General features: G+C 52.1%; 1 protein-coding gene across 4 annotated transcripts in view; it reads left to right on the forward strand.

The window, feature by feature from the left end:
* The first annotated feature begins 4919 nt into the window (after positions 1-4919).
* Positions 4920-24868, forward strand: part of FGD2 (FYVE, RhoGEF and PH domain containing 2) — a 29846-nt gene continuing 9897 nt past the window's right edge. For 2 of the 4 annotated variants that reach the window (XM_058733764.1, XM_058733763.1), the window contains exons 1-13: positions 4920-5169; positions 8412-8643; positions 10402-10482; positions 11635-11783; positions 13490-13646; positions 13863-14001; positions 14776-14834; positions 15099-15245; positions 15945-16037; positions 22301-22380; positions 22465-22495; positions 22946-23038; positions 23839-23970. In XM_058733764.1, coding sequence (XP_058589747.1) covers positions 5102-5169; positions 8412-8643; positions 10402-10482; positions 11635-11783; positions 13490-13646; positions 13863-14001; positions 14776-14834; positions 15099-15245; positions 15945-16037; positions 22301-22380; positions 22465-22495; positions 22946-23038; positions 23839-23970 — 1461 coding nt within the window. In that variant the 5' untranslated portion in view covers positions 4920-5101. The remainder of the gene's footprint in view (positions 5170-8411; positions 8644-10401; positions 10483-11634; positions 11784-13489; positions 13647-13862; positions 14002-14775; positions 14835-15098; positions 15246-15944; positions 16038-22300; positions 22381-22464; positions 22496-22945; positions 23039-23838; positions 23971-24868) is intronic. The other 2 variants (XM_058733762.1, XM_058733765.1) reach the window with 2 other exon arrangements.

A 24868-nucleotide genomic window follows, 5' to 3' on the forward strand; every position in this document is an offset into this window, starting at 1 on the left:
AAGCCTCATGCCCCTCTGCACATGCTGTTCCTTCTGTTTTGAATACCTTTTCCACCTTGTCCACCTGGAGAGTTAACTCATCCTTCACCCTTCAGGTTGCCTCTGCTAGGAAGGCTTCCTTAATAGCACCTACTATTCTCTGCAAACTTTGATGCCCCTTCTTTCGATACCTTGTTCAAAGCATTTCCCACATCATAGTTTAGTGGTTAACAGGCCCATCTTCCTCATTAAACTACGAGCTAAGGGGTAAGGGACTGCGTTTAATCTATAGCTTCTATCCTAATGCTGACACATAGTAAGTGCTTAAGAAATACTTGTTAACTGCATGCATGACTTAATAATGGGGCAGAAGAGATCAAAGTAAGCAGAGAGGAACACCAGGTCTCTGAGGAAAGAAAGCAATTCCAGTGGTTGATATCAAGGAAGGCTTCCTGGAGGAAGTGAACTGTGGAGACATTCCAGGCAAAAGGAACTGATTGGTTAAGGCAATGGGGTAACCATAGCAAAGGTCTTCCATCAGGATCAAGAATGTGTGTACCCAAAGTTCCCTGAGTGTCTACTCTCTCCCAGGTCTCACTCTGAGCCCTTACACATGGCACGGTCCCATTTTATCTTTCCAACCACCACGGGAGGGTGGCGCTCTAACGATCCCCATTTCACACGAGGAGAGTGAAGCTCAGTTACTGGCCCAAAGCAGATAGGTTGGATTTGATGAAAGAAGTAGAGGGGCACCTGGGTGGCTCAGTTGGTTGAGCATCCAACTTCGGCTCAGGTCATGATCTCGCAGTTCACGAGTTCAAGCCCCGCATCGGGCTCTGTGCTGATGGCTCTGTGCTGATGGCTCTGTGCTGATGGCTCGGAGCCTGGAACCTGCTTCGGATTCTGTGTCTCCCTCTCTCTCTGCCCCTCCCCACTTGTGCTCTGTCTCTCTCAAAAACATAAAAACATTAAAAAAAAAAAGAAGAAGAAAAAGCAGAGCCCCCAGGAGTGGCAGAGGATGTGGGGTTTGACCTTTTATGACGCGGAAGCTACGTAAAATATCGATGCTTCTGAGTCCAAGATCATCAAAGCAGGCAGTGGGGAAGATGGGTGTAAAATGGGGGGAGCAAAAATGGACTGAATCCGCAAAGAAGGGCTGGGGCTCGGCAGGATGAACAGGCAGCCACCTCCAAGCCACCAACCTCCATGACACAGGTGACCTGCAGAAGCAGCAGGCCCCCTTTGTCCTGGAGCCAACCACACACCTGTCCCAGGAGCTAGACAAGCTGGTGGTCTGTGGCGAACCCACTGAACTGGTGGAGAGGGTGTGTGCTGAGCCTCGGGGAGATGCCTGCAGGCGAGAAGCAAGTCAGGCAGAAAGGCTGGCAGCACAGTGAGGGGCTGAAGTGGGGGGACCGAGGAGGCAGGGCCCCGGAAGATTATTTTGGGCGTGGGAGTCTTGGCTCTCCTTCCTGGGCTGATGCAGCTCTGAGGGTACCTGTGCCATGTTCAGAGTTGAGCTACTAGGTGGCCTCCTGCAGGTGCCCCTGTGCCCTCTCCTGGCCTGTGTGAGGGGCACATCTTGCTGTTTGGGTCTAGACTCTGCTCTAGAAGCCCAAGGCACTGGCAGCTGAGGGCTGAGATAAGCTTCTGGGCTCAGGGTGTAACATTTGTCCATTCCATATGGCTTCTGAGGCCCCACTATGTTCTGGACACCCGGCTGGGCTGGGGACCAGACAGGCAGTGCGTGTCCCCGGGCCCTGCCTGCAGGGAGCCAGTGTATAGTCTGGTGGGAGGCAGGGGAGGAAGCTGGGCACCGGGCAGTTGAGGGGAGAGGAGCATCAAGGAGAGAAGCCTCCCCAGACCTAGGAGGACATCCAGGAAAAGTGGCATTTAAGGATGAATCTGATCAAGTCCCCAGCTCTAACAACCATGGACAGGAAATCCAGGATTTCAGCCCTGCAATTGGCAAAGTCCTGACCATGGGACCTGTTGGGCCAGCAACTCAGTGTCCTCTTAACTGTCTTGTGCGGGAACACGAAAAGAACGGAACAAACCTGTGGGTGGAGAGTTAATAATGGGACATTGTAACATGTGGATGTTATTTGGATACTGATTTTTCTTTTTATTTTTTTAAGTAATCTCTACCCCAAAACGGGGCTCAAACTCATGCCCCCTGAGATCAAGAGTCACATGCTCTACCGACTGAGCCAGCCAGGTGCCCCTGGATTCTAATTTTAAAAAAATGCTGATGGATCAGTCTACGCAGGCTGCCGTAACAAGATACCCCAGCCATAGAGGCTTAAAAACAATACAAATTTATTTCTCACAGTTCTGGAGGTTGGAAATCCCAGATCAAGGCACTGGCACGTTTCCTTTTCCGGTGAGATCTCTTTTCCTGGTTTGCAGCTGGCCACTTATCTCCACGTGGCCTCCCCTCAGAGGGAATGTGGGGTGGGGGGAGAGGTGGGTATGAAGAGATTGTTCCTATTCTTCTTCTAAGGCCACCCATCCTTTTGTTTTTTTTTAAACAGTCAAGTTTTTTTTATTGTTTATTTTTTTAATCTTTTTTAAAAAAATGTTTATTTATTTTTGAGAGCAAGAGAGAGAGCGCGCACGCAATCAGGGAAGGGGCAGAGAGAGAGAGGGAGACACAGAATCCCAAGCAGGCTCCAGGCTCTGAGCTGTCAGCACAGAGCCCGAGGTGGGGCTCGAACTCACAGACCGCGAGATCATGACCTGAGCTAAAGTCGGACACCCAACCAACTGAGCCACCCAGGCGCCCCTTTTAATGTTTATTTTTGACAGAGAGACAGAGCATGAATGGGGGAGGGACAGAGAGAGAGGGAGACACAGAATCTGAAGCAGGCTCCAGGCTCCAAGCTGTCAGCACAGAGTCCGATGCGGGGCTCGAACTCATGGACCGTGAGATCATGACCTGAGCTGAAGTCAGACGCTTAACCAACTGAGCCACCCAGGCGCCCCTTATTTTTTTTAATTTTTTTTATTTTTTTATTTTAGAGAGAGAAAGTGAGCTGGGGAGAGAGAGAGAATGAATCCCAAGCAGGCTCCATTCTCAGCATGGAACCTGACTCCGGACTCAATCCCACAATCCTGGGATCATGACCTGAGCTGAAATCAAGAGCTGCAGGCTCAACTGACTGAGCCATCCAGGCGCCCCAGGCGACCAATCCTTATAAGGACCTTACTTTTCTGACCTCATTTAAGCTTAATTACTTCCTAAAAGCCCTATATCCCCTATACAGACACACGCTGGGCTAAGGCTTAATAGATGAATTTTAGGGGGGGACACAATTCAGTCTGTAGCAGATGACATTTATGAAGAATTGGCACTTTGAATGTTGACTAGGTATTTGGTTATATTGGAGAATTATTAGTAAATATCTCTCGGGGTATGATAATGGTAATATTATTTTATATATATATATACATGTACATGTATATAACATATATATGTATGTATGCATTTGTAGAATAATATTACCGTATGTGAGTATATAATTTATATATATAAATGTTTTATATATATTTATATATATAAAATATATACACACTCACACACACACACACACACATACACACATATACGTATATAAAATCTCCTTATCTTTTAGATGCACACCAAAATATTTATGGGTACAATCATCTGACCTCTGGGATTTGTTTCAAAATGATAAGGGGTAGTGAATGTGGCCATAGATGAAGCACTATTAGCCATGAGTTGATGCTTGTTGGGTCTGGGTTATGGGTTTTGGGAATGCATTATATTTGTCTACTTTTGTATGTGTTCTAAATTCTCCATAATAAAAAGTAAACACAAAAAGTGAAGAGGGTTATTATCGAAGTTAGGGAGGAGCCAAAGAAATTGCTAGAAGAAATTGCTCTGAGCTAGTGAAGCAGTTGGGTGTGTGAGGCCCCAGGGGTTTACAGGTGCTGGAGCGTGAAGGTGTGCCAGTCACTTCAGATATCAAGATGACTGAGGCTCTGTCCCCACACTCCAGGACGAAGACAAGTCTTGATGGAGAGCCCTGGTTCGGGACCAGCGAGACTAGAACCCGGTGGGAGAGGCTTGGAGGGCCAGTAAGGCTTGAAGAAGGGGAATGCAGGCGATGGGCATTTGTTGTGGAAGGGCTGGGAGACCAGATGGTAGACAGGCGGAAACGACCCAGCATGCTAAGACAAGGAAGTCTGAGGAGGACACGGCAAGAACGTGATCATCAGGGTTCTCAACCAAACCTTTGCTGGAATTGTAGGCCACTCATCTTTGCTTTGGAAATCTGACTTCTTTTGCGTTCTTACTGGGTGACTTTGGGCAAGTTACTTAATCTCTCTGATCCTCAGGGTTTGTTGTTTGTTTTTGTTTTTGTTTTCTGTAAAATAGGGATAGTAATAGGACCTACCTCATAAGGCTATTGTGGGATTAAATGAGAAACTACTTGTAAAGCACTAAAAAGAGTGCCTGAGTTAGCTGTTATTATCTGAGTTTCAGGGAGGAAGCCGCGCTCCCCTGGGGCAAGGAGGTGGAGACAGCAGTCATTAAAAGACTGAGACCAAGTAGAGAGGAGAGAACAGCACTGTACCCCTCCCTGCTAGCCCTTAACAGGTTTGTGATCTATTTTTAATTAAAAAAAAAAAAAAAAAAAAAAGCTGTTTCCTCACAGCGGCGAGCAGGTCAGATGCAGAAAAGAAGCTGCTGAGAAAGCCCCAAGTAAAATCCATTGGGCCTTATGAGAAAGTGTGGTTGGCCAAGCTCAGCCAAGGGCTGGCTCCAGAAACTACCTCTGGACCCCACTGCCCCCTGGGGGTGGCCTCTGGAATGAGGTCTACAGGAGTGAAAGGTCAGACCCTGGGTGGGTGGGCGGGGCCTGAGTGGGCTCCTCCCTCTAGAGGAAGCAGGGGCCTTTCCCCTTTGGGGCTGTGGCTCTGGGACCACTTCCTCCTTCTTACTCTGAAGCTGGGAGCAGGCATCCTGAGCCCTCTGGAGCACATTCCAGGATGCCTTAGCCCATCTGTGACCCCGGGTGGGGGTGGCTGAGGGTGCCGTTGGAGGCCACCTTCTCTGCTTCAGGGGTAGTTGAGGACCACCCTGGAGGTCTACAGAATGGAGCAAGAGAGTAAGGAGAAGCTGGCATCTGTGTCCAGTCTGGTGACTGTGTTTGAAAACAGCAGGTATGGGGTGGAGGGGGGTGGGAAGGGTCGCCAGGGCGGACTGGTGGCCTCCCTCTAGCTCCTCTGCCCACCCTGGGCCCCCCTCTGCCCACTGCCAGGCCCTGGAGCACATGTTCTGCCAGTCTTCAGGCTGAGGATCAGGGCCAGGACTGCCCTGGGGCCTCACAGCAAGCAGTTCTCTCTCTGGGCCCTTCCTGGACACCTCCTCCTGTCTGGGCAGTGCCTGGGTTCGTCACAGCAGCAGGCAGTGTCATTGGGCACCAGGAACTGGGCAGCAGTGAGAGTGTGTGTGTATATTTTTTAATGTTTATTTACTTATTTTGAGACAGAGAGAGAGAGCACACGTGCATGCAAATGGAGTAGGGGCAGAAATAGAGAGACAGAGAGAATCCCAAGCAGGCTCTGTGCTGTGAGCACCAAGACTGACCCGGGGCTTGATCTCACGAACTGTGAGATCATGATCTGAGCCGAAACCAAGAGTCGAATGCTTATCCAACTGAGCCACCCAGGCGCCCCAAGAGTGCATATATTGATATGTTGGGGAGAGTCCAGATGTGTGTAGTTATGAGTGAGCGTGGGCGGACCAAACAGTGTTTGGGCTGCAGGACTCCACCCATTGGAAATAATAGCTAATACTTATCAAGCACTTACTCCTTATAAGTAGGACAACCATATAATTTATCATTCAACTCAGGGTACAATTAAAACTGAAAGTGGATGCCATTCAATTTTTTTGGCAGAGGGGAGAGGACAATAGGAAAAGCTGAGACTGTATCAGGCAAACCAGGATGTATCATCAGCCTACCTTTGGAGCATTTTTCTATGTGATTTTTGTTACTTATTTCATTTAATTATCTAACAGCCTCCTGAGAGTAGTTCTGTTTCTACTCCCATCTTATAGATGAGACAATGGGTGCACAGAGAGGCAAGGGGGCTTAAAAGACTTTAAGTTCATGGGTAGGGGCTTCCATTTGAAGGAAAAAAAAAAAAACTGGGCCAGATGTGTGGAGGTCATTGGAGGCCCTGCCAGCGGTGGTGGTGATGGTGTGTGTGTCTGTGAGTGTGTCTGTGTGTGACATTAGTCTACTCTGCCGGCATTCCTTAAGCCCAGGACTGTGCGAGGGACGGTTGTAGGTCCCTCTGGAAATAGACTCTAAGATAGAAATTTGCTTCTGGGGATAGTTTTGGGAATAACACCTGTTGGGGCGAGGGATACAGCATAGGGAGAAGTTGAACTGTGTGCACTTGAAATAGAAGCCTCAGGCTGTCCCAAGTTGCTCTGAAGCTGAGATGTCCCTCAAGTCGTTCTAATTGAGGCAAAGGGATGGGTCTTTATACCTCCACATGGGCTAGTCATTGGATGTGGACTTGGCCTGAGATGAGGGAGTTGTCTTCCAGGGAGGGCAGTTCCCAGTCGGCCACCATACCACCAACAACTGGGGAGAAGAGCTCCTCAGTCCTGAAGGGGGTGTGGTTGGTACAACACAGCATCACACAGGAAGTGTAGCAGACACAGGAGCCGAAAGACTGATCCCTGCTGGGATGATTTTCGTCTTTGGATGCCAAGCTCATGAAATTACTATGATGCCAAGTCATAGACAATAGATATCCTGAGTGAAGCCTAGATTCTGAGTGCTGAGGGCACTCAGAGCAGACGAAGACTTCTGTGGCCTTCAAGGTGCATGTGGCATAGATGTGGACCTAGAAGGGCAATTCAGCTTCCTGAGCCAGGCACCTTACCCTGACTCTCCCAGAGTCCTTTGCCAAACACGTTCTGTTCAGCACCACGGACAGCTCCAGGCACCGCCTTCCTGGACCCCCACCCCACCCCCTGCTCCCTTCTGTGTGGGGAGAGAGCACCACCTCACTCAACATGCCAGGCATGCTCAGTGGAGACCCTTAGCAGGTGTGTTGTGCCCAGGCCACACCAGGCAAGAGGAGGCAGCCCTCAGACCAGAATGGGGTCAGAGGAGGCCTTGTCGGCAGGGTGAGAGTCACCTCTTATCATGTGAGAGGCCCTGTGCCAGCAGCCTTGGCTTTGGCTTTCTTGTGAGGTCTTCCAGCCCCTTAGCTGATGTGAAACTGAGGGGGGAAGAGGAAACAGAAGCTGGCCTGGCGCACTTGGAGGGAAATGCAAGTGCTGAAATGCAAGGGAAATGCAAAAGCTGAAACCAAATGTAGAACAGAAAGCCTGAGGCCCAGCTGTTTCCGTGGGTTGAGGAACCAGGCACTGAGGTGCCAGAGAAGGGTGGGGGAGCCCATGAGGAGCCACTGAGGACCGGGTTCCAATCCTCTCTGCCACCAGCTAGCTGAGTGACTTGGGGCAGACATGTTGACCCGCTGGACCTGTTTCTTCTCGACCCAGATGGGGAGGGGCAGTTTAGGGATCAGATGTCTGATCTGAACTCCACCTTTGCCACCCCCTCGCTGCAAGTTACTTATGCTGCAAGTTACTCTCTGTACCTCAGTTTCCTTAGCTGCAAAGCTGGGGTAATGAAAACCTGTCTCAGAGTTTTGGAGATTTTGTACCTGTCTGGTCCTCCATTGCCCAGACTATCTGTCTCATCGCAAGCCTTGTCATACTAAAGGGAATGAGCACAACCCAAACCGTGGGCTATGACTCAGTGAAGGTGGCCTCTTTTATCTAAATACTTTAGCTGGCCTGTAGACTCTGCACTCAAAGATACCCTTCAAAGGCCCATCCCGGGAGGAACAGGGAACTGCTGCCAGACTGGCTTCCCCCCACCCTCCACCCACCCACTAGAGGTGTGGAAGGCACGGCTCCCATTGCAAAGTCCCAGCTTTAGCAGTCCTGCCCTCCCTGTAGAGTGTTCCATGGCTCCCTCCTTCTCTCCTAAGATTTTAGGGCCTTTCCTGCTGCAGAGACTTAACATTAAAACAGAGATGAGGTGTACAAGTGAGGGTGACCTGGGGCCACCTAAAAAACACTATATGCAGAAAGAAGGGTTCCTCCTGGCATTTTAAACAGGGAAGTATGTAGTTTCCCAGAAAACAAAACAAGTCTACGCTGACTCATTTTGAAAGCTGGAGTTCCCTCCAAGAAGATGTTGGAAAGGAAGTGGATGTTTTACTTAGCAAACTCCTCCTGAGTGCCAGGCACTCAGGGGCCTCTTCACACCTGTGATGTGCATTGATCACTGCTAAATCCCTGACCAGGGAAGTGCTAGTCTTCTTCCTACTTTGCAGACAGGAAACTCTCAGATCTGTTCTGTTCATTTCAGGACTCCAGGAGCAGCAATCGGAGTCTCCAAACTGGAGGCTGAACGTCACCTCCCCGGGTACAGCCTTACCCCGTCTGCAGAACCATGGAAGGAGTCCCACGTTGGGGAGAGCCTGGGGTCTGAGCCCAGGACAGTCAGCAGGAGGTACCTGAACTCCCTGAAGAACAAGCTGTCCAGTGGAGCCTGGAGGAAATCTTGCCAGCCCGAGATTCACCCTGGGCCAGGGACGCAGGTGCCTGAGGGCTGGAGCGGATGTGGGGAGCTGGGGGACGCCTCCACGGACCTCCCTGCAAATTCTCTCCCAGCCCAAACCAGCACTTCTCCAAGCAGGGGTCTTATGTCAGCAGAAATCAGTTGAAAGCTAGATTCTACTCCCTTAACAGCCTTTGATTACATGCCTACAGTTCACCCCATTGTTCCATTGTTTCACATTCCCTTCACTGTAGGAGTTTTTTAGGCAAAGACATTGAAACTCAGATGGCTTAGGGGTGCCTGGGTGGCTCAGTCAGATGAGCATCCAATTCTTGACTTTGGCTCAGGTCATGTCCCAGCGTCGTGGGATCGAGCCCTGCATCGGGCTCCAAGCTGAGCATAGTAGAGCCTGCTTAAGATTCTCTCTCTCTCTACCCCCCTCCCAACTCTCTGTCTCTAGAAGAAAAAAAAAATAATAATAACCCCATAAAACTCAGACAGCTTAAAAACTTGTCCAAGGCCACACAGCTTGTGTGAACCTGGCATCCTTCCCTGGAGTGGCCTCAGTTTACCCACCACAAGAGGCAATAATCCCAAACTAGAGAGAGAGATTAGTGCTGATCCTACGCTTAGACTGATCCTGGACAGGTCACCTCCCTTTTCTGCATTTCAGCTTCCTTGTCTGTGGAGTTCAAGGGCTAGGCTGCGTGGTACTGTGTCCCCCGGAGCCAGACTGCCAGTGATCACACCCCAGCTCTTCTGCTTCCTGTGTGACCTTGGGCAAAGCACTGTAGCTTCTTTGTGCCTGTTTCCTCATTTATAAAATGGGAATGGCGATCACAGTAGTATGTTGCAGTTACCAGTTGCTGCAGAACAAGCACTCCAAAATGTGGTGGCCGAATACGATTTATTATTTCTCACAGTTTTGTGGATTGACCAGAACGTATGGATGGTTTTTCTATTGGTCTCACTTGGGGTTTGTCTTAGGTTGGGCTGACAAAATACCACATGGGTGACTTAGCAGAAATATATTTCCTTGCGATTCTGGAGACCGGAAGTCCCAAACCAAGGTGTCGGCAGGGTTGGTTTCTGGCAAAGCCTCTCGCCTTGGCTTATAGACGGCCATCTTCTCACTGTGTCCTCATGCACATAGTCTCCTAGTGTCTGTCCCTCCTCTTATAAGGACACCTAATCCAATTGGATTAGGACCTCACCCTTATGACTTTATTTAACCATGATTATCTCCTCAAAGGCCTTATCTCCAAATACAGTCATATTAGCAGTTATGGCTTCAACATATGGATTTAGGGAGGGGAGCACACAATTCAGTCCATAAGAGGGTCTCTCACACGGCTGCGGTCTGATGGTGGCTGGGGCTGGAATGCCCAAGATAGCTCAACTCTCAAGCCTGGTGCCTGGGCAGGGACAGTGGAAGGCTGGATTCAGCTGCGGTGCTGGCATTGCTGGGCCTTTGGCTCTATCTAGTCTCTGAGCCTCAACGTGGCCTCTCTATCAGCCAGACCTCCAGAAGTGGTGGTTCATGGCTCCCAAGAAGCTTCCAGGCCTCTTAAGCCTTAGACCCAGAACTGGCACAACCTCACTCCTGCCCCATCCTTTGTTAAAGCGATCCCAGCGCCGACCCAGATGCATTGTGGGAGGCCATGAGTGTCGGGAGGTGGGCGCTCACTGGGGCATCTTTGGAGACTACATCGGGGTCTCCATCAGAGGAGACCAGAAACTGTGTCTCTCCTTCTCCTCCTGTTCAACCCCCCCCCCACCGGGCCCCCCTCCCCCACAGATGCCAGAGGAAAAGAGAATCGTCCAGGAACTACTGGAGACAGAGAAGGCCTATGTGGCACGCCTCCATCTGCTAGACCAGGTCAGTGGCCAGAATACCACCTCATCCTGCTCTGAGCCCCAGCACCCAGGTCTCCTCACCCCGCCCTTGCTCTGCCTTCTGTACACCTCACCAGAGCTGAGAGGTAGGGCCTGGGATTTGATTCTAGGGCGTTCAGTCCCCGTTGGCCGAAGTTAGGGCAGAAATCAGGAAGTAGCATTAATGCCACTTGCCATTTCACCCCCAGCGCTGGGGCTGGCCTCACGTGTAGCAGAGTGCACACATCCTTCCAGTCCCCATGCCTCATCTGTCACCCCAATGCTCGACACCCTCACCGTTATTATCCCTTCACCCTTTCTTTTTTTTTTTTTTTTAGTTTTTTTTTAATGTTTATTTATTTTTGAGACAGAGAGAGACACAGCATGAGCAGGGAAGGTGCAGAGAGAGAGGGAGACACGGAATGTGAAGCAGGCTCCAGGCTCTGAGCTGTCAGCACACAGCCCGATGTGGGGCTCGAACTCACGAGCTGTGAGATCGTGACCTGAGCCGAAGTCGGACGCTTAACCGACTGAGCCACCCAGGCGCCCCCCTTCACCCTTTCTTAAGAGGGTTAAATATTTGGAAATCAGGAGGAGGATCTTTTTTTTTTTTTTTTTTTTTTACTTTTTTTAAACTTATTTTGAGAGAGATAGAGTGCAAGGGGGGGAGGGGTAGAAAGACGGGGGAGGAGAAAGGATCCCAGGCAGGCTCCATGCTATCAGCGCAGAGCCGGATGTGGGGCTCAAGCTCACGAACCATGAGACCGTGACCTCAGCTGAAGTCAAGAGTCAGACGCTCGACTGACTGAGCCACCCAGGCGCCCCAGGAGCAGGATCTTTAGTGTGGCGAAGTTCAAGACCTTGGCAGATGCAAGATGGACCCATCTCTGACACTCACCAGCTGCCAGCCTCTCTGACCAAGTGTGTCTGAGTCTGGAGGCCTTCATTTGCCCATCTGTAAAATGGCCAGAATACAACCCTCCCTATCTCTTCCTGAGGTTGTTTCAAGGATGATAGGAGACTGAAGAAGTGAAAGCATTCAGTAACCTAGGCGGGGGGCGCCCTAAAGCCCCTGGGCTGTGCTTGTCTCCCCCTGGGCTGCTGTGTGGGTGGCTCTTCTCTGCCACAGGCCCAGTGACCGCAGTGGTGGTTCCAGGTGTTCTTCCAGGAGCTGCTGAGGGAGGCCCGCAGCAGCAAGGCCTTCACCGAGGACGTGGTGAGGCTCATCTTCTCCAACATCTCCTCCATCTACCAGTTCCACGCGCAGTTCTTCCTCCCGGAGCTGCAGCGGCGGCTGGATGACTGGTGAGGTCCCCCACGGAGCCCTGAGGCCCCCTGACCGCTGCCCCAGCCAGGTCAGCGTGCAGACCCTGGGGCACGAGGTTTGGCCTTGCTGCGTGGCCATGGCAGTCTCCTCTGGGCTGGGTCTGTGTCTGTCCTCAGAGTAAGGGGCTTGGACAGATGAGTGCTGAGGGGCTGTGTGTGTGTGTGTGTGTGTGTGTGTGTTCTGGGGAAGGGGATAGATAGGTCCTTGCTAGGCTGAGTGACTTAGGAGGCAGTGGAAATAGCCCTTGCTGACTGAGGGCTTCCTACATGCCCGGCATTGGGCTTCACACCTATTAATGTTACTATTACTCCTCTAATTTGCAAATCAGCCCGCTACGTGATCATGGTTACGCAAGAAACTGTCTTCGTTTTCAGAGGTGACCACTGTAGCGTTTGGTGATGAAATTACTCACTGTATACATTTTGCCGAAGCAATGCCATGACGTCCGGCATGTCTTTTAAAATTCTTCAGCAGAGGGGTGCCCGGGTGGCTCAGTCAGTTAAGCGGCCGATTTCAGCTCAGGTCACGATCTCGCGGTCTGTGAGTTCGAGCCCCGCGTTGGGCTCTGGGCTGATGGCTCAGAGCCTGGAGCCTGCTTCCGATTCTGTGTGTCCCTCTCTCTCTGCCCCTGCCCCATTCATGCTCTGTCTCTCTCTGTCTCAAAAATAAATAAAACATTTTTAAAAAATTAAAAAAAAATAAAATTCTTCAACAGAGAGGAATGTCCATAACTGTTAAATCCAGTGATGGATACATAGGGGTTCATTATTATGTTCTTTTTAGTTTATGGTTGCTTGACGGTTTTTTTTCACAATAAAATGTTGGTTTGTGTGTGGTGGTTTTTTTTTTTATTTTTTTTAATGTTTATTTTATTTTTGAGAGGGAGAGAGAGAGAGACCCAGAATCCAAAGCAGGCTCCAGGCTCTGAGCTGTCAGCACAGAGCCCGATGCGGGGCCCAAATCCACAAACCGCGAGATCATGACCTGAGCCGAAGTCAGACGCTTAACCTGTTGAGCCACCCAGGAGCCCCTGTGGCGTTTTTTTGTTTTGTTTTGTTTTGTTTTTAAAGACAACCCTATGCCTAGCATCATTCCCATTTTTTTCCAGTGGGAAAAGGAAGGGACAGTGAGGGTAGGTGGCCTGTCCAAGAACACACAGTTAGAGTAAATGGAACAGTTAGGAATCAAACTCAGGGAGGCCAGCTCCAGATCGCAGCCCCTCACTGCTCTGCTGTAACAGTCCCTGGGCTGACCTTCGGGCCTTACCACAGGATGACCCTGGATCCGTTCTTATCTCCTGAGCCTCAATTTCCTCATCTCTAAGATGGACCAGTGATCATCTCTTGCAGAGTTAAATGAGATGAGACATGTGGCATGTTTTGAGCAGTGCTTAGCATGTGGCCCTCGCTGCTGTCACGTCGGGGGCCTTGAGTGGTTACTGGATACGTGTTGTGGGCCCAACACTATGCTGGGTCTTTGGGGTGGAAGAGAATAGCATCTGCCCTCCAGGGTTCAAGGTCTAAGGGAGGTTGGACCGTACACGTTTGGGCGAATGCCTACACCCAGAGGTGCAGTGGAAAGACTGTTACGGGGAGTTCAGAGAGCCTGGCCTAACCTGACCCTGCCTGAAGTCAAGAGAGGAGGTCCTCAGGCTGAAGGCAGTACCTAGGTGGCCCTCTTGCAGGACAGCCACCCCCCGCATCGGCGACGTGATCCAGAAACTGGCCCCGTTCCTGAAGATGTACAGTGAGTATGTCAAGAACTTTGAGCGAGCCGCTGAGCTTCTGGCCACCTGGACTGACAAGTCTGTACCCTTCCAGGAGGTGATCACCCGCATCCAGGTGAGGTTGGGTGAGGGGTGGGACAGAGCCTGCATTGCCACCCCCAGTGTGCACTGGCTCAGTCTCCCTGAGTGACTCTGGCCACCTCCAGGCTCAGCTGTTTGCACACGCTCCAGCATCAGCCTGCCCTGCCCACGCCCGTGGCCCTTGGGGTAGCCTGTCCCCCACCTCCTCCGTTCTCGCCTCCACTCTTCCTCTCCCCATCTCTTCCCCAAGAGCAGCGAGGCCTCCGGCAGCCTGACTCTGCAGCACCACATGCTGGAACCTGTGCAGAGAATCCCACGCTACGAGCTGCTGCTCAAGGAATACATCCAGAAGCTGCCAGCCCAAGCCCCAGACCGGGCAGATGCTCAGAGTGAGGACACCCCTCCCCCCCCAGAAATCCAGGGAGCTGGGGAGGCCTGAGCGACTCCCATTTATTTATTGAACACCTGCTAACATGCTTGGAATGACTATCAGCTTTCAGGCACTTCTTAGACATTATCTCTACCATTAACCTTTTTTTGGTAGACATCAGCCCAAGAGAGATCAAGTGACTTGCCCAAGGTCACACAGCCAGAAAGGGGCAGGGGTGGCATTTTTTTTTTAATTTTTTAATGTTTTTTATTTATTTTTGAGACAGAGAGAGAAAGAGCACAAGCAGGGGTGGGGCAGAGAGAGAGAGCAAGACACAGAATCCAAAGCAGGCTCCAGGCTCCAAGCCATCAGCACAGAGCCCAACGCGGGGCCCAAACCCACAAACCGTGAGATCATGACCTGAGCCAAAGTTGGACGCTCAACCGACTGAGTCACCCAGGCGCCCCCAGGGGTGGCATCTGAAGCTATGCCTGTATTATGCCAAAACCCATGGTCTTTCCAAAGCACCCTCTGGGTCTGGCTTGGTTTGGCCAGCAATGAGAGTCACAGACGCCTAAGCCCTGTCTTCAGTGGCGTCCACTCTCTCCACTCTGGGTGGGAAATGGCCCCCATGATCCAAACATCTCATGTGCCAGGCTACACAGTCAAGGCTGCTCCTATGGTTACTCATGGCAGCCCCCCTAGGCCACTTTGTTAAGCCTCAAGGACTTCCTGCCTCAGCCCCCAGCCCCAAATTTTCAGGAGATAACGCTGGCCCTGCGTCCCCCTTCAGAAGCACTCGACATGATCTTCTCAGCCGCTCAGCACTCCAACTCAGCCATCACTGAGATGGTGAGCTGCCGGCCCTCATGGGCGGGGGTGGGCGTGGGGCCCTGTACCGCAGGCCTCCGCAGGGGCCCTGTACCTCCTCCCTGCAGCTCTCAGCCTCCCCCAGCCCACCCAGGTCTCTATCTGCTCATCCCCTGATCTTACCCCATGACACATGGCCCGCTGCTGTCCTCCCCTTCACATCCCGTCCCTGTCCACACAAGGCAAAGCTTCCAGAAGCAGGTGGGCCCTGCCTGGCTTTGGCTAAGGGTGCACCCCCTGTCCCAGGAGCGGCTACAGGACCTGTGGGAAGTGTACCAGCGCCTGGGGCTCGAGGACGACATAGTAGACCCCTCCAACACGTTGCTCCGTGAAGGCCCTGTCCTGAAGATCTCCTTTCGCCGCAGCGACCCCATGGAGCGCTACCTTTTCTTGGTAGGGAATGCTGGGGGGCCCATCCCGCATGGGGAGGGAAGTCCGGGGGCCACACTGCCCCAGGTCCTGCCTGCCTGGTGTCTACCTGGCACCTCAGGAGAAACAGGGAAGAGCCCGCCTCTCTGTCCTTCCCTGATTTGGCATCCAGGTGATTTGGGACAGGTCACTTGCTGCCTCTAGCTAGGCCTCAGGGATTTCTGACTGAGGGGTTTCCCAGACAGGCCCTGGGAAGCAACAGAGTCAGATTTTGAACCCAGACTGTTTGGCTCCCAACTCTGAGGTATTAATCTGTGCTCTAGGGAATGCGTAGCAGGAAGGAATTAGGTTACTGTTAAGAACTGCCCAGATTTGCACTGAAGAAGCCAGGGGGTCTCCTGGAAATCTGGAAACTGGTCCTGCCCGGAGGTCTGGAGGAGGGGGCCATAACCTCTCATGAGCCCTCGCCACCCTGAGCCCCCATTAGAAAGTCCTTGTGAGTTTGATGCCCACAGATATGGCGGCCCTTCAGTGACAGTCCTAGGTGGATTAGGGGCCAGACCACCCCTTCATCATCACACCTGTGACTCCCGTGAGTAGCCCAGAGTGTGGCGAGAGGAGAGGGAGACACAGTGGTGCCCCGCCCACCCCCAGGGAAGCCCTGCCCTACCACCCTTCCTGCCCCGCCACTGCGCACGCGCTCACCGTTTGTGTCTCCTGCAGTTCAACAACATGCTGCTGTACTGTGTGCCCAAGGTCATCCAGGTGGGCGCCCACTTCCAGGTGAGGACCCGCATCGACGTGGCCGGGATGAAGGTGAGTGAGAGGCACCCCAACCACCGTCAGGCTTCATCCCAGAGGTGGATTGAGTATGGGGAATAGCAGGAGGGACCACGCTGCGTTCTCAACCCAGGAACCCTAATCTGGTAGGTCCTGGGCCACCGTGGAGGTGGAAAAGTTTGGGGTTGGAGGTCTCCCCCGTGGGCTCCCGTAGGCCTGGCCCACTCTTTGGGGCAGTGCCCCCCACCCCGTCCTGGCCTCGCTCTGCTTTCCCTACCCTCTACAACAGTGCTTTGAAAACTTTAATACATGCATGAGTCCCCCTGGGAGTGTTGTTAAAATGCAGGTCCGGATTTAGTAGGTCCGGGGCGGGGCCCAAGATTCGGCATCACCCCCGGGTGATGCTTCTGCTGCACGTCCGCAGGCCAGATTTGGAGTTGTAAGGGTCTACAATGTCAGCTCAGCTGCTGGATCGTGTCATGTCCCCATCCAGAAGTGGCCACAAATGAGCGAGGAGGGCAGCCCATAACATTGCCCCATGGATTGGGCGCTGCATCATCCCATCAGATTCTCCTGGGATCCCTGCAGTGTAGGGACTGTTATTTTCCCTTGCAATTTTGATTTTTCCTTTTAAAAATCACACTTTTGTTACTTAAAAATATAGATAACACACATTCCAGGGGCCCCCGGGTGGCTCAATTGGTTAAGTGCCAGACTCCGTGTCGGGCTCAGCGCTGGACATGGAGCCTGCTTGAGCTTTTCTCTCTCCCTTTCCCTCTGCTCCTCCCCCCATCTCAAAAAAAAAAGATCGTTAAAAAAAATTTTTTTTTTAAAGATAATACAGGGGTATCTGGGTGGCTCACTCAGTTGAGTGTCCAATTTCAGTTCAGGTCGTGATCTCACAGCTCGTGAGTTCGAGCCCCGTGTCGGGCTCTGTGCTGACAGCTCGGAGCCTGGAGCCCGCTTCAGATTCTGTGCCTCCCTCTCTCTCTGCCCCTCCCCTGCTCATGCTGTCTCTTTCTCTCAACAATAAAATAAACATTAAAAAAATTTTTTAAAAAGATAATGCATATTCCAAAATCAAATATAAAAAATATATATAGTGAAAAGTCTCCTCCCCATTCTATCCTCTAGTCCCCCTTCCTAGAGACAGTCTTTGCTTCTTTTTTTTATCTAAAAATTTTATACAAAAATGTTTTAATGTTTATTTATTGGGAGAAGGAGAGTGTGCGTGGGCACGAGCAGGTGAGGGGGAGAGAGAGGGAGAGAGAATCTTAAGCAGGCTCTATGCTGTCAGCACAGAGCCTGACACGGGGCTCTATCTCTGGAACCGTGAGATCATGACCCAAGCCGAAATCAAGAGTCGGACGCTTAACCGACTGAGCCGCCCAGGCGCCCCTAGATAGCCTTTGCTTCTTATGAGGCCTCCCAGAGGTAGTTGTTACCTACACAAACTAATAATATGTTTATTACTGCTTTTTCACTTTTGTTTCGCATAACCAGTGAAACTGTTTTTCATAGACACCGTCCTGCACTTTGCTTTTTTTTTTTTTTTAACATTTATTCATTTTTAAGAGACAGAGAGAACGGAGCATGAGCAGGGGAGGGGCAGGGGCAGAGAGAGAGGGAGACAGAATCCAAAGCAGACTCTGGGCTCTGAGCTGTCGGCACAGAGCCCGACGCGGGGCTCGAACTCACTGACCGAGAGATCATGACCTGAGCCGAAGTCGGACGCTCAACCGACTGAGCCACCCAGGCGTTCCCTGCACTTTGCTTTTTTAACTAACTGCAAACTCTGGTGATTGCTGCACGTGAGTAAGATACCAGCTTCCTACCCTCCGTGTAGCCACAGAGTATCCCAGTGTGTGGAAAGTACTGGAATTTGTTGGTTCAGCCGACCCACCGCTGAGGGACCTTTAGATCGTTTTCAGTGAATTAACCAATGAATTAACTACGTACGAGACTGCGTGTGAGTATATCTGTAGTTAATCCCATTTAAAAAAAATTAAGGAATAAAACCATGGTCCATCTAGGCAATGGAATATTATTCAGTGATAAAAAGAAATAAGCTCTCAGGCCATGAAAAGACATGCAAGAAACTTAAATGCATTTTGCCAAGTGAAAGAAGCCAGTTTGAAAAGGCTACGTGACATTCTGGAAAAGACAAAAGATCAGTGGCTTCCAGGGGTGGAAAGGAAAGGATAAGTAGGTGGAGCACAGAGGATTTTAAGGGCAGTGAAAAACTACTTTGTATGATACAATATGATACATGCCATTACATATTTGTCCAAACCCACAGAAGGTACTACACCAAGAGTAAATCCTAATGGAAACTATGGGCTTTGGGTGACAGTGCTGTGTCAACGTAGGTTCACCAATTGTAACACATGTGCCACTCCCTACAACTGCTCTAAAAAAAATTAAAAGTCTTTGAAAAGAAAACCAAGGCCCAGAAAGGTTATATTTTGCTTGGGGGTCACACAGCAAATCCTGGTCTGAGCGATCAAACCAGGTATAGCCCCGGCCGGAGCCCCTGTACCTAATCACCATACTGGACTGCCTCCTGTTAAGGCTTCAACTCAGAGGGGCAAACTTATGCTAAATCGCAGGCATAGTGGAGTAAGTGGTGGGGGAACCTTCTTGACAACTCCTCTCTGATCACTCCTGAGTCCCGGAGCGTCCTGAGGGCTGAGGCTGGGAGAAGCAGAGGTCAGGTCCGGCCTGTCCTGGTACCCTTCCATTTCTCCATCTCTTAGCCCTATCACCACCTCCCTGTCCTCTCCCAGGACCTGTCCTAGGAGGGAGGTTCAGGTAGGAGTTGAGCCAGGACCCTCCGTCCTCTGGAGAACCCCTGGGCCTCAGAGAGCCCTCAGCAGGAGGGCCTTGCCCTTGCTCCTGACTAGGCTTGCCTGGCATTTGGGGCCCAGGCAAGGGGCCTGGAAATGAGTGCAGCCTCAGAGGGTAATGAAAGCCAGTAGAGGGACCTGGGCAGCCTGTGGGGATTCCAGCCCACTCCCTGTGCCTGAGTTGACTGAGGTCTTTTATGAATGCGGCCCCTCACCCTGGGACATCCAGCTTCCCTTCCTCAGTCTTCAGAATGTCCCAGAGGCCGGGGTGTGTGTGCAGGCTTGTATGTGTGGGAGCCTTGGTGAGGGAGGCTGAGAAAGGCATATTTAAGGAGAATAACAGAAGTGGAGACAGGCGGCCTTGTCTCAGGGCTGGCAGAGACGCAGGCATAGAAAAAGAGAAGCAGAGATTGACAGAAAAGCCAAGAAATAGAGAGGCCAAAACAGAGTCGTAAAGAGAATATACACGGAGAGAGGACTGAGAGCATCAGACCCTTAGAGAATGTGTTGAGGGGTCAGTATGTGCTGGGATCCTGGTGCCTACCAGTGCCACCGAGTACGTTCCCTGCACAGTGTGTCTGATGTTCCATTGGCCACACAGCACCTTCTCTTGAATGGTTCAGGCAGGACAGGCACAGAGCTATCTGCCTGTCCACTTCTGTGCAGGAACCATTTTCTGAGTCTGAAGTCTAAAGGCAGTTCTGGCCTTTGATCACCATGATGGTTCCCACTGGCCTATGACCCCCTCGCCTCCTCCCTTCTGGACATTGGAGAGGCCTAGTTCTCACCAGCTGATTCTCCCCAAGGTCTGAGTTGGTCCTAATGTTGTGCTGTCCTGCACGAGGCCAGCCTGGGGAGAAGGAAGGGATAAAGGCACACACATACCCAGAGTCTCCATGTATAACTGTGTAGGTTGGGCACTGCACCAGCATACCTCCCCTAAGATGAGCAAATCTCATCTGGATTGTCTATTTACAGTTCTTACTTCAGTTTTTATTTATTTATTTTTGAGAGAGAGATGGGGGAGGGGGTGACAGAGATAGAGGGAGAGAGAGAGAAAATCCTAAGCAGGCCAAACGCTGCCAGCGCAGAGCTCAATCTCACAAACCTCAAGATCATAACCTGAGCCGAAATCGAGAGTCTGGGGCTCAACTGACCGAGCCACTCAGGTGCCCCTTTAGTTACAATTCTTATTGTCCGGCAGATGGCAGTCAAGCGACTTGTTCCAACAAAAACCTCAACATTATGCCAGTTTGCCAACAGATGTCAGTAAAGCGTTTTGAAGAAGGGGTGTCTTTTTCTAATTAGCACAAAGGCACCGTAGGGGTTAGCAGGGGCCTGAACCGGCCCAGACCTGGGGAGTGGTTGACACTGGACACAGCAGAGCCTGGGAACTGGCCTCCAGAAGCTTCCATCCTGCCCCTCTGCAGAGGGGATCCTGGAGTCTCAGGCCAGGAGCTCCCCTCGGTTCCCCTTTTTCTACTAAAAGCATCATATTTCTTTTTAGCTCTGGATCCCAAACCTTAGATTTCTCTTTTTTCCCCCCCTCCCCTCTCTCTCCATTAGTCATGGAGTCTTGCCAGATTTCCCGATATTGTCCCCCAGGGAGAAACGTTCTCTCTTCCCAGGTGCAGGCAGGCCCCTCGTCCCCTTGCACACAGCTGCGGGAGGGGCTTTCTCCAACACCTCTCCAACAGCTGCTCCAGGTATAAACCCTCGGAGCCTCCCCATTGCCAAGAGTTTGAGTCCAAACCACATCAGGCCCCTCCTAGAGGGAACAGACTGATTCTGTGGGCCTGAAGGTGAAGGAGACCTAACATGGGGCAGGATGTACCCAGGGTCACTGTTCTCCGGGATGCGGCAGGCCACCCTGAAAGTGGGCAAAAGCCTGGTCACCACATGGCTGGGAGCCAGCAGAGAGCCTCGAGTGTCAGTGGAACAACAAAGTTCTGCCACACGAGGGCTCTTGTCTATGTCTTAGTTTCCCTTTGTGACTCTCTCTCTCCACACTGCCTAGAAGAGGTCTGTGCTTGTAAGACTCTGGGAGTGGCGTGGAAATAGATGTTCTTGCCCCTTGGGGGCCAAAAACCTGAATTTGAATCCTCATTCTACCCTGTGGATGCCGTGTGAGCTCAGGCAGGTCTCCTGCCCTCTCTGAGTCTCCATCTCCATATCTCCTAAAGGAGGGTGATATCTCTCTCTCTCCCAAGATTGCTGTGAAGATTTTCTTTAAGTTCCTATTACAGGCATTTTTGAGCCAAGAAAGTAGTACAATGAACCCCTGTATGCTCATCACCCGGTTTCAACAGTTGTCAACCCCAAACCAGCCTTGTTTCCTCAGGAGTCTCCTTCCTAATCCGCTTTCCACTGGATTATTTAAGAGCAAATCTCAGATGCATAATCATTTCACCTATAAACACAGTACGTGTCTGAAAGAGAAAGGACTTTTTTTTTTTGCCATAAAAGGTGACAACGGTACTGTTATCACATCTGGCAAATGAATAATAATTATTTAATAATATTAAGATCCTTTGGTTTTCCTTGACTGTCTCATAAATGTCTTCTCACAGACGATCTGTTTGAATCGTTTGTGATATGTTTCTTACATCCCTTCTAATCCATTACACATCCCTTTCCTCTTTTTTCTCCTTTGTTAATTGAAGAAACCAGCTCATTCCCTGGGAGCGTTTTGCAGTCTGGATTTTGCCGACTGCACCCCTGTGGTGTCATCAACGTGTCCCGCGGTCCCCCATATTTCCTGTAAACTGGCAGAGAGCCTAGAGGCCTGACCAGATTCAGCTATGCAAGACTCTAGCTGCCTGTCGCTGTCCTCGAGAGGCGTGTAGAGGCTAAGTGCTAGGGTGGATCAGTGGGTTCAGCAGTTGTGCGAATAAAAAGGGAACAGGTGTGGAGAAGCCCTGAGGTCAGTGGCCGGCACATAGTCAGCGCTGTCTGACTGGCAGCCTTCACAATGACCTTGGACCTGTGGGGTTCTGGGACAAGGGGACAGTGAAAGGCAGTAGAAGTGGGGGGTCTGTTGGGTTCTATGAATTGGGCAACCAATGTCTTCCTTCACTGTGTGGGGTAGAGGGTCTTGTTCTAGGCTTTAGGTTTGCTCTTGAAAAAGCTGTGTCCCCAAACCCAATTTATGACCCAATTTGCGTTTCTGGTGAGTCCTTTGTGAGGAACTGTCACTCCTACCTCACACTGGGCCAACTTAGCCGCTGCTAAAATTCCAGGAGCCTTGACACCCCGTGTTCTCAGAGGGCAGCCTGGTTGCGGGTGCCTTTGCTTGGTTCTGCGGGTTTAGGGAGGCCTTGGACAAGGTTGCGATGCCCGACCCTCGATTTTGAATCGTCCCTTGGGCACAATCCGCCTCCATCCACCCCGCGGTGTCTGGGGGGCAGGGGCTGACAAACCTGAGCGAATCCTCTCCCTCCCAATGCCAAGCAGGTGCGGGAGCTGACCGATGCGGAGTTCCCCCACTCCTTCCTGGTGTCCGGGAAGCAGCGCACCTTGGAGCTACAAGCGCGGTAGGCAGGGAGGGGGTGGGGGGATGGGCCCGGCGGGAAAACTGGGAGGGGCTGCTCTCAACACTGTGTTCACTTTCCGAGCAGGTCCCAGGAGGAAATGATTTCCTGGATGCAGGTATCAGAACGATCCAAGGCCCCTAGGATTCTGACCCCACACTACCCACCCAGGCTGAGGGGGAGGGTGGGGTGTGCGTGTACATGTTCATGGTGGGGGGGGCAGGTGTGTGTGTGTGTGTGTGTGTGTGCGCGCGCGCATGCCCAGCTGCTCCCTGTGCTTCTTCAGGAGTCGGTCTGTGGTAGTCTGAAATCAGACCTGGGTTCAAATCTTGCTGCCTTTCCCTGCCTACCTGGGTGGCCTTGGGCAAGTCACTTAATGTCCTCAGTTTTCACATCTGTCACCTGGGGCTAACAGTCTCTCCTCCCTTGAGTCAGCCAGTGTGTGCTGAGAATCCAGTGCCTGGCACCCAGTAGGCTTTCAGCAATGTCTGTTGGCGGTGTGGATGGATGGACAGATGATCAAGCCCTCCCTGCCCCCCCCCCCCAACCACCTCCCTTGCCCCCTCAGGCCTGCCAAGCAGCCATTGACCAAATTGAGAAGCGGAACGAAACCTTCAAGGCTGCGGTCCAGGGCCCTGAGGGAGACACCCAGGAGCAGGAGGTAAATGAAGCCTTTGCATATCCCTCACTGGAGCCACCAGCCTCACACACGCTTATTCCCTCACTTTGCTCTGCCCAGCCCGGCTCGGAGGGCAGGGGAGTGTCACCCACCAGGAGTGATTCAAAGGGACCAGGGAAAGCCCACCCACCCCAAACATCAGAGACTCAGTGCCAAAGGTTCTCCCGTTAGCAAAAAATTCCTTTGGGAGCTTCTATATGCCACTATCCCTAGGAAGCATTTCACATCTACGCAGCTCAGGCTGTCGGGTGGTACAGGTCTGGGTTGAACGTGCCTGAGGAATGTAAGACCAAGGGAAGGTGGGGGGTCGGGGGGAGAGGGAGAGTGTCTGTGACTTGATTTCTAATCTGAGTTCTGAACTCTGGCTTCCTGGGTGTCTTTGCTGAGTCCCTTGACCTCTCTGGGCCTCAGTTTCCTCACCTGTCAAAGGGGAGTAATAGTGACTGACCTAGCATATAGTCTTTGTCAGTTCGGTCAGCTTCATGTGGAAGCTGCTGGGAAGCACAGCACATGCGACCCCTGCCATGAGCAGGTGGCCAGAGGGTCCCAGGGGGAGGCCAGAAGGGAGTCACGAGCAGGTGGCCAGAGGGCCCCAGGGCGAGGCCAGAAAGGGGTCACGAGCAGGTGGCCAGAGGGCCCCAGGGCGAGGCCGGAAGGGGGTCACGAGCAGGTGGCCAGAGGGTCCCAGGGCGTGGCCAGAGGGGGGTCACGAGCAGGTGGCCAGAGGGTCCCAGGGAGAGGCCAGAAGGGGGTCACGGAGTGCCCACCCTACTGCCCAACAGCTGCAGTCTGAGGAGCTGGGCCTCCGGGCGCCACAGTGGGTCCGGGACAAGATGGTGACCATGTGCATGCGCTGCAAGGAGCCCTTCAACGCCCTGACGCGCCGCCGCCACCACTGCCGAGCCTGCGGCTACGTGAGTCGTCCCGCCATCACCCCTGCCTCCACCCATCCCTCCTCTGCCTTCCCCTCCCTGGCCCAGGGCCCCTCTCCCCTCCCCGCCAACTCTGCGGGTTCCCACCCACGCAGCCCAGAAGCATCAGGTGCCGACTCTGAGCCAGGGATGTGAGCGTTTGGACCTCCCGGTGCCCACCCGTGAACCAGGGGCTCGTCATCCCCGTTCTGCAGATGGGGAAACGAGGCTCAGAGAGGCCAGACGATGTGCTCAAGACACTCCCCAAAGCTGGCCCTGCCAGCTCCTGTTTGTACCACCATTTCCTGAGAGCCCAGACCCAGCACCGGGAAATGGGTTGCTGTTCCAGGTGGGGCGTCCACACCCCTCAGCCCCTCGCGGGCCTTGCGCCCACCACCTCATCAGCCCCATGCCTGTCTTTCCTGTCTTCTTAACCGACCCTGGCTAACTGTCCCCTCCTGTCCTGGCAAGCCCTCGGTGCTCCAGCCCCTGGTCAGTTCTGTTCCTCACTGTGCCTCAGTTTCCTCACTCGTACCATGGGAATTGTAACACCTACCTCCAGGGTGGTAGTGAGGACTCAACAAAGAAGGTTCAGTGCCTTCCCTCTCCTTCTCCTCCTTTCCTTCCTCAGCAGTTCAGGAGGGGCTCACTCAGAGGAGCAACCATCAGCTGATTGAGGGAGGAGCCTGTCCACTCTCTTAGCAGCCCCAGCAGGGTTATCAGAGACAAATTTTGCTTTGCTTTTTAAGCACCTGCTGTACTTGAGCTGTTCTCTGTCGACATCACAACCCCCTCCATTTACTCTGCAAACAGAGAAGCCCTTTACAACCTCAGTCTTTAATGACCTCCAGGGTACAGGAGACCAGCCTGGCAGGTTGGGGCCAGTCAGGGAGGTGTCCCC

The sequence above is a fragment of the Neofelis nebulosa genome, chromosome 6 (assembly GCF_028018385.1).
Source record: "Neofelis nebulosa isolate mNeoNeb1 chromosome 6, mNeoNeb1.pri, whole genome shotgun sequence".
Taxonomy (NCBI): Eukaryota; Metazoa; Chordata; class Mammalia; order Carnivora; family Felidae; genus Neofelis; species Neofelis nebulosa.